The sequence below is a fragment of the Trichogramma pretiosum genome, unplaced genomic scaffold (genome assembly GCF_000599845.2).
Source record: "Trichogramma pretiosum strain Unisexual culture from Peru unplaced genomic scaffold, Tpre_2.0 scaffold48, whole genome shotgun sequence".
NCBI lineage: Eukaryota > Metazoa > Arthropoda > Insecta > Hymenoptera > Trichogrammatidae > Trichogramma > Trichogramma pretiosum.
The window spans coordinates 974,641-989,366 of NW_019641228.1; the positions used below are offsets into that span (position 1 = coordinate 974,641).

Here is a 14,726-nt window from a genome sequence, read left to right on the forward strand (position 1 = left end):
AAAGCACACCCCATAAAATGATTAAAAATTGAGTTCGTAGCTTGGGTCTGCAAACGTTCATAAAGCACGATTTATTTATTGCTATTGCGCGTGGTATTATAGAAAAAGCTCGCACCTCTTTCGGTATGGGCATTATCTGTATTAATACTGAAGATTGGGAAAATTGATTTGTAATTATACTCGCACCTCAAATTTCGCTAGTTTTGTAATTTTTTTTGTGATGAACATATTTTTTACACAAACACAAAATTTAATATGAATGCGAAATTTGGTAAAAAAATTATGTGATAAAGTTCATTATCACAACTCGTTTAAATTATTTTCCCTCATTATTATAAAGCAAATACAGGGACCATTTAGTTAGTTCCGTAATGTAGATTATCAACATTTTCAAGATATTTTGCAATTATGAAGAAAATATACTGTTGATTTATTCAACAGTAGTTAATTTTTTTAATAGAAAAACAATCAGGATGTTGAGTTTTAAAAGGTACTAATATATTTCAAAATAAGTGTCATTTCCAATAAAACTTTCTTATTTATACAAAGAATTGTTCATAATATTTTCATATCGAGTTTGCTACAAAATTTAAGGACTCAAGTCCATTCCAAGGAAGAAATTACATTACTTCATTCACAATTTTTATCAAAAATAGCATATTTAACATTTATTCATTCAATTAACACATTCGCACATTTTCCTTACTACCAAATACGTCTATTAAAATATATGTAAACATATCTAAGCCGTTCATACACGTAACTTCACATTATAGAACTGTGGAGCAGACAAATTGTAAGGAATACATTTATAAATTAGAGTACTAAGTAGAAAAAATAAAAAACAAAAACCAATGAACGTTTGCAAAAGAGCAAAGTAAAATTTAGGTATAAGAGAGTATGTCTTGTGCATCATCGCGATATAATTACGGTAGTTGTTCATCTCAGTTTTGCAAAATCTACGATTTCATGAGTACATAAAAGCTAAAGAGTTACATCATGACGTAAAAATAATGTTAATGATGACGATGGATTAAAACGACCAAGTGAACACGATCGCATCACAACGAGTTTAAGTTCTGTTTCTTTGCTGTTGCTGCTGCAACTGGTGGTTTTGCTGATGTTGCTGATGGTTTTGGTGGCCCCTCAGTTGCTGATTGGCATTGTGGTTATTGTTATTGCTAACTTGGGGTGGCAGAGGCGAGACACCGGGGGGAAGATTTTCCTCCTCGGGTTCTTGAGCGTTACCGTCGGGTCCCAATTCACCGTCGTAGCCTGGTGGCGTCGGTGGCACGTCGCAGTCTTCCGTTGGGGGCACGACGCAGCGCAGAGAGCGACGATCGAACACCAACATAGCTGGGCAGCGTTGCAGACGTGGGTATCCACCCTGGCATTGCCAGTAGCGATTGCAGGACTTGCCAAGGGGTACGTTACCGTTGGGGTCGTCGTTACAAAGAGCTGTAAAGTCAAATTTGATTTTCAAATACGATGTCGACGTTAATCACAAGGAAAAATCCATAAATGAGAACTTACGGTGCTTTTGACATCCCTCGACGTTCTCGGGCCAGTCGCAGGATCTGGACCTCTCGTTGTAGAGCAGTCCACCGATGCAAAGCTGTTCAGTGGCTGTGCCGTTCCAGCAGGTCCAATACCTCGTGCAGCTTGTCTCGTGGCCGAAGATGCCGTAGAGCCAGTCGCAGTGCTCGGCCTGGATCGGTGGGTTGGCCTGGCGCTTGCCCTCGCAGTAGTTGGCGCGCCACGGGTAGTCGCAGCCCTCGGTGACGCCGCGATGCTTGCCGGCGAACACCAGACCGTTGGGGCAGTCGAAGAGCTCGGGTCTGCCGTTGACGCACTCCCAGTAGCGATCGCAGTACTCCACGTCGCCTACCACGCGCGTCTTTGTCTGGCACGGGTCTTCCTGCTGCAGTTTCTGGCCGATCGAGCCTATGTCACAGGGTCAATTCGCAATCATTAGATGGAAAGTTCATTTTTTACGTATTTTTTGGATAAAAGTAACTTATTAAGTAACTCATGATGATATATCTAGTATTAGCCGGCAATAAACTGCTTAGCATGACTCGACTGAAATTAAATACACTTTACGGAAATAAATCGTATCTAACTTTCTCTTTTGAGGATATTTATTCGAATATTTACATCGTTAGATTGTCCACCCAAGAAAGGCTAATTAACATCTTTCAATTAATTCTATACTAGCTGGAGCAATAAAAAATACCCAAGAGAAGTTTCGGTAAAAAAGGCGATGCACCATTTTTAAAAAATGCACTCGTAGATTCAGCGCAATGTTTCGACATGTGTGCAGATTTAAATCTAAGGAAACACGATCGTAACGATAAAATTAACGCTCTGAAACTTCAGGAACTTGATGGAAACGCGTGTCGTTCTGGACTTTTCTATAACTCGACGAAGCAGGAATCGAAAGATATGGCGTGGCGATTAAAATAATAAAACCCGGCATTGCTCGAGAAGCGTATGCAAGTATAACTTTTCCTCGGAAGATTAAATAAAAACTCAAGTACGAGTGCGTGGATGATGAATGCGATAGCGTTACGCTTTCTCGTGGCATAACGAAAAGGAAATCAAGGCTCTTTTCCTATATTCTAGCTCGAGGCAGATGCTGCAACGTCCGCGAAACGTCTGGCCGACGAAACAACAGTAGTAGAATTTTCACAATCCAACAGCAGTCGAGTGTGCGAGGAAACACTTTCTTCCTATGATGAATGTGAAAATTTACTCTAGATATCAACGAGATAATTCGTTGCAAACCTATTTGCGCAGCCGAACGTCTAGTAACGCGTGTGGAAGTGTTAATACCGCGCCGAAAATCGTTGTGCACAATCGATCGGTCGTCGTACGGAACTATGCTGATGGACGTACATCGGATCTTAAAATAGATTCGCGCGATGTCCTAAGATATGCATAAGGCCAAAGTGTTGCCATAACTAGCTGGCGAGATAAGCGCGCAGCTTTCACCGATTCAAATTACGGAGAAGCCAAGGCATTTGGTTGGAGCTGCGCCTCTTTGTAGCGTAGCCTTGGAACGCAACCTTCGTGGATCCTCGCATATCAAGTGCCAATAGATGGCGAAAGCAAACCGATAATTATCGCAATATGAAAATTACGTTAAAGACGGCTTTAAAATTGCCATCAGGATATTTTATTACTCGTGTTATTTTCGTGTGAAAACGATGATCGGTAATCGCTGGCTCGGACATTTTACTTCTCGAACTTACTGGTTTCCGCAAGATAATTACTTAACATTGTATTATTCAGCTATTTGATGTAACAAGTCTCGACTGGGATAGAAAAATCAAACTAGGTAAGACGACTAATTTTCCGTCTCGGAACTTGAAAGGTGGCTTTTAGCTCTAGCTAAAAGTATAACTTGCTCGAGTCTAAATGAAACTTTGAATTATATCAGTTATCCGCGATTCCATTTTAGTAGAATCAAGAGTGGATCGTTCATATCCTCGTAACGATTGTTACGCTTGAATTTGTGTAACTTATTTTCCGCACTTCACGGGTATTTCCCGATTAAAAAGTTCAGTTCGCCGAAGAACCAGTGAATTTGTGCATTTCTTGCAAAGAAATTTTATGCGCCATACAACCCGCGATTCATAAATAATGTTACACCCATGTTGTATGCATCGAAATTTGCAATCCAACGCCCATTTGAGATCGTGTGCTCTATAAATCGTAACAGGGCAGTCACGCTGGCATATTTTTTTTCGCCGACCCAAGATCGATTACAAAATCGTCAAATCACTGTCGAAGGTGTCTCGTTTCTCACGAAGCTCTCCCATGGGTATACCCAGCCCACGAGGCATTTCTTATCGAGCTGCCACGAGACGACGAGACGGCCGAGGCATTAACTTTTCATGAGGCAACAATATGCGCTCGTGCCTGTACGAAATTTCGCAATAAATAAATTAAGAGTCTCGCTCACGATTTAATAATTTTTCACTTTTCTTTTGTGCTGATAATTGATATTTATTTTATAATGGCAGAGCATAATGAAGGAGTAAAAGTTGTAAACAACGTAGGAATACTTTCTTCTGAAATAAAAGTTTTTTGTCGAGGCGTCTCGAGAAAATATCTAATGTTTCACGCATTTATTATCACGCTTGAAAAGTCCGGCTTCTTTCCTGTGGCTCGGCGACTTATTTCCAGTTACGTCTCATTGAGATCTACCTGGATTTTTCAGTGGACGCGTCAGGGGCAAAAAATAAGTCGGCTTTGAATGTAACGCTTGTTGGTGATTCAATAGTCGTACGTAATATTATAACGAGTCGAATCACGTAGAAAAAGTATACAAGCGAGCCTCGAGCGGCTTATGAATCGTAAACTAATGAAGAGTTCAGTGTCCTTTCGATGTTTTTTTCGCTACTCGGCTACCGTATACGTACTCCCAACGAAATCCTCCACGCACGATTCGAGAAAAATTTTGTTTATTGTATCACGTATACAGATTTGCACGTATACATTCAAACTTACGCAAGCAGGCAGGATACGACGGTGGCGTGCACCACTTTCCTTTCTTTTACGAACCTCTCCAGGCACGACTCGATTCTTTAGGTGTGTTTATGCGTTTCAGATCACGAAAATTCGTGAGGCAAGAAAACTCTAAGCTTATGGGCGAAGAAAACATTTTTCTGATCAATACGATTTGTCCTTGAAAATTGAAGAAAAAATCGTAAAAATTTTTCAATTGGGGTGTCATTTGTCATGAAATAAGAGTTTGTAACTGAGGAGTGTTTGTGTAATTTAAAGAAATAAAATATGATATTAAAGCTGAATTACACATTTTAGATTCTTAATACGTTCTCAAAAATTTCCATGAAATATTGTCGAAAAAACTACTTGGATAATTTTCATATAGAACAACATTTTATATAGAATCACCACCGAAGTGATTATAAACGATGTCCCAGTGGGAAGCTTGATTTTATAGGGATGCTGATTGCAAAGTTTACCCAGGCCAAACATTAAAAACACCAACTAAATTCATAAAAAATATCAACATGTTTCGAAATTTTCCCAAGCTTGTTGAAAGATAGATTACGAGCACATAAAATAACCAACAGAGTCAATGTTCACAAGCGTGAAATATAAACGATACTCGTGCACGTCGAGGAACTTTACAAACTTATTATTAAACTACGAGGTAACCGTGAAGGAAGAAAAAATAATGAATAATCCGAGCGTTTTCACTCGTTTGGTCCATTGGATTGTTGCGGAGCACTGCACAGGCAAAAAGGAGAGTCCTGCGTGCGAGATCTTATAGGATACTCTCGAGTAGTAGCGCCAGCTGCAGCAACAACTGCAGCAGCGAGTCACTTTCATATTTTCACTCGTGAGCACCAGAGAAAGTTCTCTCATTGCTCGAGGATTTTGTCGATATTACATGCAATTCTTTGTCGGGTATTCATGTCTATTTATTATTTGGTTTTTCAATGCTTGGCAAAAATTTAATCGGCATTGTTCAAACCGATCGAACCTTTGTGAAGCTTTAAATTCGTTAACATTGAAATCTGCACATGATTAGAGCTTTTTATCTATTAAAGCTTTAAAAGTTCATGGGATGCAAGAATCAGCATTAAATAGTAAGGATTATTGAGAACCGCTATTGCGATAAAATTAATCCAGTTTTGTATGTGGCAAGAAAATTAATACATAAATAATACGTAATAACAAAAAAAAACTAGTTTATGTACCAAATAGCAAGTAAAGTATACGAAACTCGTTCGTTCATGAGATTGTGTGGCTGATTGACGCGAGCGAAAAACGAGCATATGTGCGTCTGCGCATATATGCATACAATTAGCGAAAAGCGTCTCATTAACTTTCACTAGGTTCCAACTGCGGTGGTCTTTTCAATACGCATGCAGCATAGTCGCAATTGCTATATTTTCGCGCGAAACCGCTCGTCGATAACTTAGCCGATTAACATAATACTCCACGGTACATCTGATCGAGAGTTAGAAATCGAGAAATGCCGCCGACTGTTTCCTATTATTAACCATGACTTTAATGCAAAATCAGTTGCAGAGGAAAATGATTGAATCGAGGAAATTCATGCGAGTCCATTGACCGATATGCTCACGGAGCTTTCCGTTCAAGGTCTCGTCGCAGACGCAATTCGAGTTACAAAAACGAGCTTAAATATTTCCTCGATAATATTAGAAAAAAAAAGAAAATTAATTATTTGATAAATGATAAAATATTTTTAACTCACCATGAACAAGCAGCAATGTGAAGAGCAACGAAGCAACTGTCTTCGTTTTCGACATCTCTGGGCTATCCAAAGGGACTAACGTGGTAAAACGTACGCACTAGCTTCTCGAAAAAAAACCGATTCCTCTTTGCTGTCGATGATGTTAAGCGTTGAAAAGCTAACCAACAACTGCGGGTGTTTGTAAGCGAGCAGGCTTGAATTGAGCTTGAATGACAATATATTCTCTCTTTCTTTCAAGTGATCCGTTTTACGACACCCTCCTCTCTCCCGACTCCTTACTTAGTTATTTTTTTGAGGTATGAACAAATGTGTTAATGAGCACGATAGTGTATGTATTTATTCACTGTATATTGACATAAGCAGATATCAAATAATTTATGTACGATGTTTCGACTCGATGATGTGTTTTTCGTGTATGAGTGTGGGCAGCAATTGGTCAACACTCAATAGGCCGAAAGCTTAGCTGCTCTAGAGGTCTTATATGAGCGCCCCACCTCGCGCGATTTGTTCGTTCACCATGTGCTGTATAATGTATTTTCACTCTCGGTGCGCAGTTCTTGCTATCTCTTTTGGGGGAGAAGAGAGAGAGAGAGAGAGAGAGAGAGAAAGACTTTAATACCGGCATAAGAAATGCGATGTACGTACACGGCAGTAACCGTATCATGCAAATTTTTATAATACGGTAGGGCTTACGTTAAATAGATAGCAAAACTTCCACATAGTCGAGACTTCTTCAAAAACTTTTATTTTTTAGTAATATTTTTCAATTTAATAGCAAAAACTATTTCTTATGACGAGGATTGCGATTGCTCTAACTTAGTGTGTATATCTTTTTAAAAATTTATTCAGAAAGTATCGATGATTTTTTGAATCAAATTACCAAACCAAAACAAATATCAGTTCTTTAAGTCTATTCCTTTACAGATACATTTACCTTTAATTTCTACACATTTTTATTAATATAATCATACAGTTTTTTTATTAACCCCTTACTTTATTAAATTTTGTCAATAAAAAATTAATGTGCGTGTTAAGCGACTTTGTATTTTTTCGAGGTAAAAAAGGTTATTATCAATTAGAATATTTATTTCAGAGACTATTACCGGTTGAAAAAAAAGAAAAAGAGCTATTTCTATCATTAATTTTTTCTGATCGTTAATTATTTATAGATAGAAATAAATATTTAAATATTCATTTTTTTAACATTGTTTTTTTTACTATTTTTTTTTCGGAGTACGTAACATCTTCGTAAAAAGTGATTTTTCAATTACGGATAGTTAATCTCAGAATCTACTTAGCTGATCTTTACCAAATTTTAGCCACTTCTTCATTAATGTGTGATACAGAGTAATATACCAGAAAAATGAATATTTGATTAAAAAAAAAGGCGGAAGTTTGAAAATTTTTTTCCAAAAGTTTTTTTTTTAATCCATTATCGTCTTATACTTATTACAATTTTCCTTTTTCTTATATATTACCCTGTCGGATATGGTAATGAAAAAGTGTGTAAAATTTGGTAAGAATGAGCCGAGTACATCCGTATAGATTGACTGTCCACCATGCGAAAAACATGATCTGAAGATAAACGAGTTCAAAGTTTTCAAATGTCATTGAATGCCGTGTATACGCTTGTACTCAAGCCCGATTTTGGCTGACTTAAAGTCCAAATTTTTGTACCAAATTTTAGGAGGTAGTTCTCAGAAATATGAACAATCAGAAAATGCAATAAAAAAAAAGATGTTTCAAAAAGTTGAGCCGATAATAGTCCCTTTAGTATATCGCAATTCTTTTGATATTAAGGAAATAATCATATCATTCGCTAGTGATTAGCGAATAATCACATCTCGCCGATATCTGCTCCAACTTACAGATATTAACCAGTCTTGATCGATTATAGAATTAACAATTTATGAAGCCATTTGAAAAGAGTAAGTGAATATTGAAAAAACTTAAAAAAATAGTTAACATAAAAAAACTGGGGTTTTTTCACCTGTTCAACGGTAACGCTTGAATCTTGAATGTACAAAATATCATAAGGGCTGAAAAATATTGAAATCTTAACGATATTTCAGCGAATCAAAAAATTACACAGATATACATATATATTGCGAAGCTTGCATCACGTCACTTTATTAAAAATCTGCCAATTATTGACTACTCACACGATCTGTAATGAGAGAAACACGCGCTCAAACTCGTGCATGAGCCGATCGAAAAATTTTAATAATTTGATTATCAACGAGCTTGTTAAAGTAGATTATACAGTATGATTATTGGTTTTACAACGAAATTTACTTTTATTAGTTTTGCAACCAATTTAAAAAAAAAGCAAAACAAAATTGAGTGTTAAAATTGCGGAATAACTTTTTAATAAATCATTAACACATGAAATTTAGAGCCATTCAATTACATTCGCTTAAGATTCATGAAATATTAAAATTGTAAGTTTTATATGCATACTTTATGCATAGAATCTTTTACTAATTAAATTGGTTTCTATAGATTACGTACTTTTACAGAATTTCTTGAACAGCCTTGCATAATAACGCTGTAATACTCTCATACATACAGCTATATTCTGAAATGAAACGGCGAGTTTTGATTTTCTCTAAAATTAAAAGTTCATTGACTACTTTATGGCGCAGGAATAATTGCGTGGATTCGCTTTTTTAAACACAAACCGTAGATACGTGATAACCTTTTCTTAAAATATAATTTCATCGAAAGGACTAAATTTAAATATGTATAGAGTAAATTATTATACTGATAATTTAAAATTTAAACTAAACTAATAATTACCCAATTAGATTATCATCTCATTTTTATTATTCAATGCTAAAATGTCATTACGGTTTTGTTAATTTTTTTAATTCAATAAAAATTTACAAAATTAATAGTTTGGAAATCACAATTTAAATTTATAGTGAGTCATAAATGTTACCACGTGATTAATTGAAATTTTATTTGAATATTTTACTATAATTTGCAAGTAAAATATGCATAAATCATATATATGAAAAATGATGATTCTTTTTCAATAAAAATACTGTAAATTGTTTCGAAAACACGCATTTAAAAATATAAAACCATTTTTCCACTAGTTATCGCAATTATGCTTGATTTTAAAAGTCACTTTATAACCATCACAAAGCTTTCGTAGATAAGAAACACAATAATCATTTCGAGCAATACCAATAAGACATCTTCATTATCTTCTCAAGTGTAATTTACCAGCATCCTTTTAACATTTAGAATAAAGAAAAGAGGTTTCTTTATTGTAAATTAAAAATTTCCGAAACTCAGACTGAATGTAATGTATGAGCTCATAGTACCAGCCAACTGTGAAAATTGATAAAATTACTTTGAGAATAAATTTTTACAACACATGCATTTGCTTGAACATACTGCGAGTAGTAAAGTAGGATCCAATTCAAACATGCCACACACTGTAAACTCTAGTTGGTTATGTAGCAAAACAGTTATAAGGGTTTGTAACTGAAAAAGTATTTGTAGAAAATATATAATTAATAAATTTACTATACATTCAACATGGTAAAGTTTCATTAACTCACTTTCCGAACGATACTGGGATAATCGAACTGTTCCAGCAAATCACTTAATATGAGTCGGGTACGTTTCCTCTGTGACAGAATGATCATTTAAAAATACGATTATTATTTAATAACAACTCACTTCTCTTGAAACGTCTGCAGCTGATCTCGTAATAATAAACAGTGCGCTGGCGTGTGTCATCCACGAAATGATATGTCCAATAAAGCTCGAAAAAGTGCCCTGTGTTTTGTATCCCATCATGAAAGGTTTTATGATGTAATGCAATTCTGTGACAATTTCAACGATGTAAAAGGATAATATACACAATACGGGATAAGAATAAACTTTAGACAGATATTCGGATAATATGTACAGCTCGTCGAACAATTTTTTAAACAAAGTCAATTTGCGATCAACTGACTTGGTGAAGAAATTTTGCACGCTATTTCGACTTTTCTTCGAACTTTGTTCTGAATATCCCGACAACAGATCTTTATCAAGATCTGCATCAATAGAATTTGAGAATTTTAATTCACTTTCATGTTGTGGTATGTCAAGTAAATTTTTATTGATCGTATAAAAAGCATTATTAATCACCCCTAAAATTAAACTATATTGTACGATTAAAGTAAACAAAAATCCATCATGTATAATAAAAAGTAATTTTATATAAAGATTACAATATGCATCTTGAGATTGAGAACAAGGTGCAATAATCAAAATCATAATAAAATAACCACCAAATACAATACAGAATATCTTTGTTAATTTTTTCCTTAACTTATACTTCTTATCGATTTCGATCTTTCGAACTAGATCGTCGATTTTAGTGATTTGATCGAGAATTGTTAAAATGCCCATTTGATTCAAACCAAATACAATAAGAATAATAAAAGAATCGATACTGACCAATATAACATGAAATAAAAATAACATTTTATGAGTTTTACTCATGTAGTCCTCTGGAATCCCATTTATAAACTGCAACGGTATATAATTTATGATAAGAACTAGAGTAAATAGAAGAATATTGTAAATAATCCCAATGAAAGAACACGTAAAATTGAAATTGTAATTATTTTTTGAATCTTCGTGAAAAGAAATACTTGCATGACCCCACAACTTAAAAAAATAGTAGACGAACTTCTCACGCTTGCTTAATTTATTTACCATATTAATACTAAAATATTTTTTGAGAATTTAATAAAATTAACTACCATGTTACAACTACGTATTACCATTAGGTATAAAATCTCAATGTTCACTGGATACGAAGGTACAAAAGTTACAATAACGTAAGTAATATCGACAAACATGAATAATTTACTTGCGAAAACCTTACACAGAAGAATTTAAGTCCAATATTGATTTTTTAAACATGTAAACAAAGAAGAAAAAATTAATATATTCAACCTTCTAGAATATATTGAATCGATAAAATCATATTTTATATATTTGCTACTTTACCAATAAATAAAATTTACCTTTTGCCAACAAGATACCGATTGAATTTTGTAAGTAGAGAGCCATCTTCTGGAAATTTTCAGAACGTTTTACGAAAACATGAAACTAACAACAATTTGGATTGAATTATTGACTCTAAAAAGAAAAGTAATATTTTTACTAACTTGTCATAGTTATTATATTTATCACACAACTACACTTAGTTTATTGCAATAAATAATCATTTAGTATAGTTTTCGTTTGATATACAATTATAAGATATTTGAAAGCTCCTGCTTAAAGATTTTTTTGCATTGCACGAAACGGTACATAACATCTTCGCTGTAAAAAATAGCGCTTTTTTACTATTATCTAATCTAATAAGTACCAAAATATGTAGGGGAATTTGCCGACTGGCTAATAGGTATTCCATCAACTCGAATTTAATTTTTAAATAGATGATTGAAATTTAACTTCTTGCAAACGGCATGTTCATATTATAGATTTTTTCAATTCCTTTTATAAATAATACAATTTGTAGCACTTTTCATATTTTCAATACAAGTCATAGAAAGGTAATCTTCAAGAACTTATAATTTGTAAAAAGCCTCTAATTTTCATTATGAGATCCTATATAATCAAAATAAAGTCACATTCAAAGTCATTACGAAATTATTAGAAAATGTAGTGTTTGAGCAATAGTAATGTGAAGTCGAGTAGAATTTTTTAATTTCAATATGCTTGCATTTTTAAAGAAGTTATGTAGAATGTTAATTTGCTCTAAAATTCGATTATTATGAGGCTCATTTCTAGTTACATTTTGAACGTTATAATTAAAAGCGTTTATTTTCTCTTTCAACTTTTAAAATGAAAGGCTTTGGTTTCATAAAATACTGTTAGATTAATCGTGTTCATAATACTGTTTAATTTACAGGTTTTTTCCAATAAATTTTTTTTTATAAAATCAATTTCTATTTTATAAAAAAACGTTAGTATAATATTAGTCTAAACTAGGATTTTTGCCACATAATATTATTTAAATCAATGATAATAGATTTGAAAAAGTAACTATTTGAATCACACAAAGTATCATTTGAAAGATGGTGTAGAGCGAATTAAAATATTTTTTGTGTGTAATAAACAAATTGACTTTCTGATTTTAAAATTTTCAGAAAATGTATGACAAACAATTCTTATAAGGTATAATAAGTCATTTGTGTAGATATTCAATGACTCAGTTTCTTTTATAATAAAAATTAACGAGATTAAGTTCCAAGAAGGAATTCTCCCTTTGTATCAGTTCATGGATGTGGCGCCGAAGCCAAAAAAACTTTTACACTCTCAGAACACGCAAACACTATTGGCAAATGTGCGTAATAATTTAGTAACGAGTACCGTTCTTCAAAAAACATGTTTTTTTGTATTACTTTATCGTATCAATTCATGCTCTTTATTGCATCGACCCAATTTTCCAATGTAGTTTGGTCGGATACAATGAAAAATAAAAAAATAAGCAGTCCCGTAATCGAAGAATTACGTTGGCAAAAAATGATCATATCTGGGTAATTAGGCTGGGCGCGCACGTCACAAACATTTACAATGATAACTGTAACTGTACAGGACATAAAGTCCACGTATGCATTTGCAAGCCACTGCTGAACTTTTCTTTTCGCTCGCGCAGTGACCTTGACTTTGGTTTTACGTAAAGGGTCCGTGACACTCAGGGGGCTTTGCTTTGCACGCGAGCTCAATGTCGGGGAGAGAAATTATTTCATTTATTCACGCACGGCACGCTTTGGCCTTCGTATAATGCATTGTATGCGTAATTCATGCAATGCCCCCGGTGAACAGGTAATAAATAATTGAGGCACTTCATCAATTATATTTTAATTTTTTTTTTCGGCTACAGGAGCCAAATTAATTCACTCGCAACAGTTTAAAAGTTTTTACCGGCGGAGTTCAAAGCTGTCTTAACAAATGAATCATGAATATGATTAATTGTTTTATCAAAGATGAAAAAATCAGATGATAATTCGTAAAATAGATAAGTCATAAAGTTTAGAACAAAACATATTGCCCTGCCTCATCTATATCTATACGTACGAATTCATCGGATAAAAATCTCAAGATTTTTCGGCAAAGGTTGATGCCCTGGTCAAAAGAACCTCAAAAATAAGCCTTGATATCTCTTTTTTCACCGTCTCATTTTTTGCTGCGCGCAAGAGAGTTCATTTTTCGTGGTTTCGAAAGCCGCAAGGCACATTCTCGGAGCAACATTCTTCGGCCCATAGAATACGTGCAAGAGGATTCTTCGTGTCTTTATGCACCCAGGCAAGCGATAAATGAGCTCGAACCATAGTGTCGGCCTAATCTTTATCGTATTATCTCCCGTAGCAAGTCGATGATTTATACAATTATGTGGCTTTCATTTTTCCTTAGAACTGCAGCAACAAATGAAATGATCTTTTTTCTTTTTTTTTCCTTGGCTTAGTCGTCAATTTGCTGCAACACAAATTCGCTCGTACGAATACACAGAGTAGTGAAATATCTATAAAATATCATTAGCACGCCGTTAAAAGTCATAAGCTTAATCAAGAAGTGCATGTGTCTGCGCGCACGAAGTGCGTGTATTTCCGTCGCCGGCCGCATACTGCAACTGCGCAGCATAACACACAGTTGCATGACATTTAAACCGCAGTCTTAAATCTCTTAAGGTCCCACGTGCAACTTTGCGTGGCCCACAACACGGTACATGTATACGCGAGCGTATAATGGAGCTCGCGAAAGAAAAGTCAACGTCCGCGAGATATTCGATCAGAGGCAAGTCGTCGCGTGTAATTGCGATTCTAAATTATCTTATGTTCTTGTAAAAACGCAAAAGCGAGCTTCAAATTATACAGCGCAAGAGTGGAAAACCTTTTGAATAAATAAAGGGTTCCATAAAATATTTTATTACCGTTAAGGTTTAACGATCTTGTAAGTGTATCTGCGTCAGCAGTATCTATATTGTTGTTGAATTCGCAACTAACCACTGAGGATACGTGTAATAAAATTAAAAATTATAATAGCGGAAGCAGTGTATTTATTTTGCTTATTCATTGATGGATCGAAAAAATTGCATTTATAATAACGTCCATCGATGCACAACTAAACGCGAACAAAAAAGCCCGAAGGTGTGATAAGCACCTGTTTATAATATTTAACGTTAAGTCATGCACGCATTATAATACCGATCCTTATTACCGCTTGAGAAAAATGAGATCGGACGATGCGATTCAACGACAACAGCAATGCTGGATTGCCATCAATTAAAATCGTCTTTTCTCTCACGGGTGTACGTAAATATTCTTGTCTTCCCCTTCCTCTTTCTCTCTCTCTCTCTCTCTCTCTCTCTCTCTCTCTCTCTCTCTCTCTCTCTTCTTCTTGACTTTTGACAAACAAAAATATACCAATGCACTGCGCAACGAGAAGGGAT

The 14,726-nt window shown here is 34.7% G+C and overlaps 1 protein-coding gene across 1 annotated transcript; it reads right to left on the reverse strand.

Moving 5' to 3' along the window:
- Positions 1-589: 589 nt before the first annotated feature.
- On the reverse strand, positions 590-6,318 carry LOC106648183 (protein obstructor-E-like). Its single transcript, XM_014364874.2, has 3 exons — positions 6,257-6,318; positions 1,534-1,944; positions 590-1,458 (listed from the first exon to the last, which is right to left on the reverse strand). The coding sequence occupies exons 1-3, from the start codon at positions 6,309-6,311 to the stop codon at positions 1,073-1,075; spliced, it is 852 nt and encodes a 283-aa protein (XP_014220360.1). The 5' UTR covers positions 6,312-6,318; the 3' UTR covers positions 590-1,072.
- Positions 6,319-14,726: the final 8,408 nt, after the last annotated feature.

Excerpts from the sequence above, each read along its gene's own strand:
- LOC106648183 (XM_014364874.2), bottom strand. The coding sequence starts at position 6,311 with ATGTCGAAAACGAAGACAGTTGCTTCGTTGCTCTTCACATTGCTGCTT. Across the intron at positions 1,945-6,256 it reads CACATTGCTGCTTGTTCATG|GCTCGATCGGCCAGAAACTG; the intron begins GTGAGTTAAAAA and ends CCTGTGACATAG. Across the intron at positions 1,459-1,533 it reads CGAGGGATGTCAAAAGCACC|CTCTTTGTAACGACGACCCC; the intron begins GTAAGTTCTCAT and ends TTGACTTTACAG.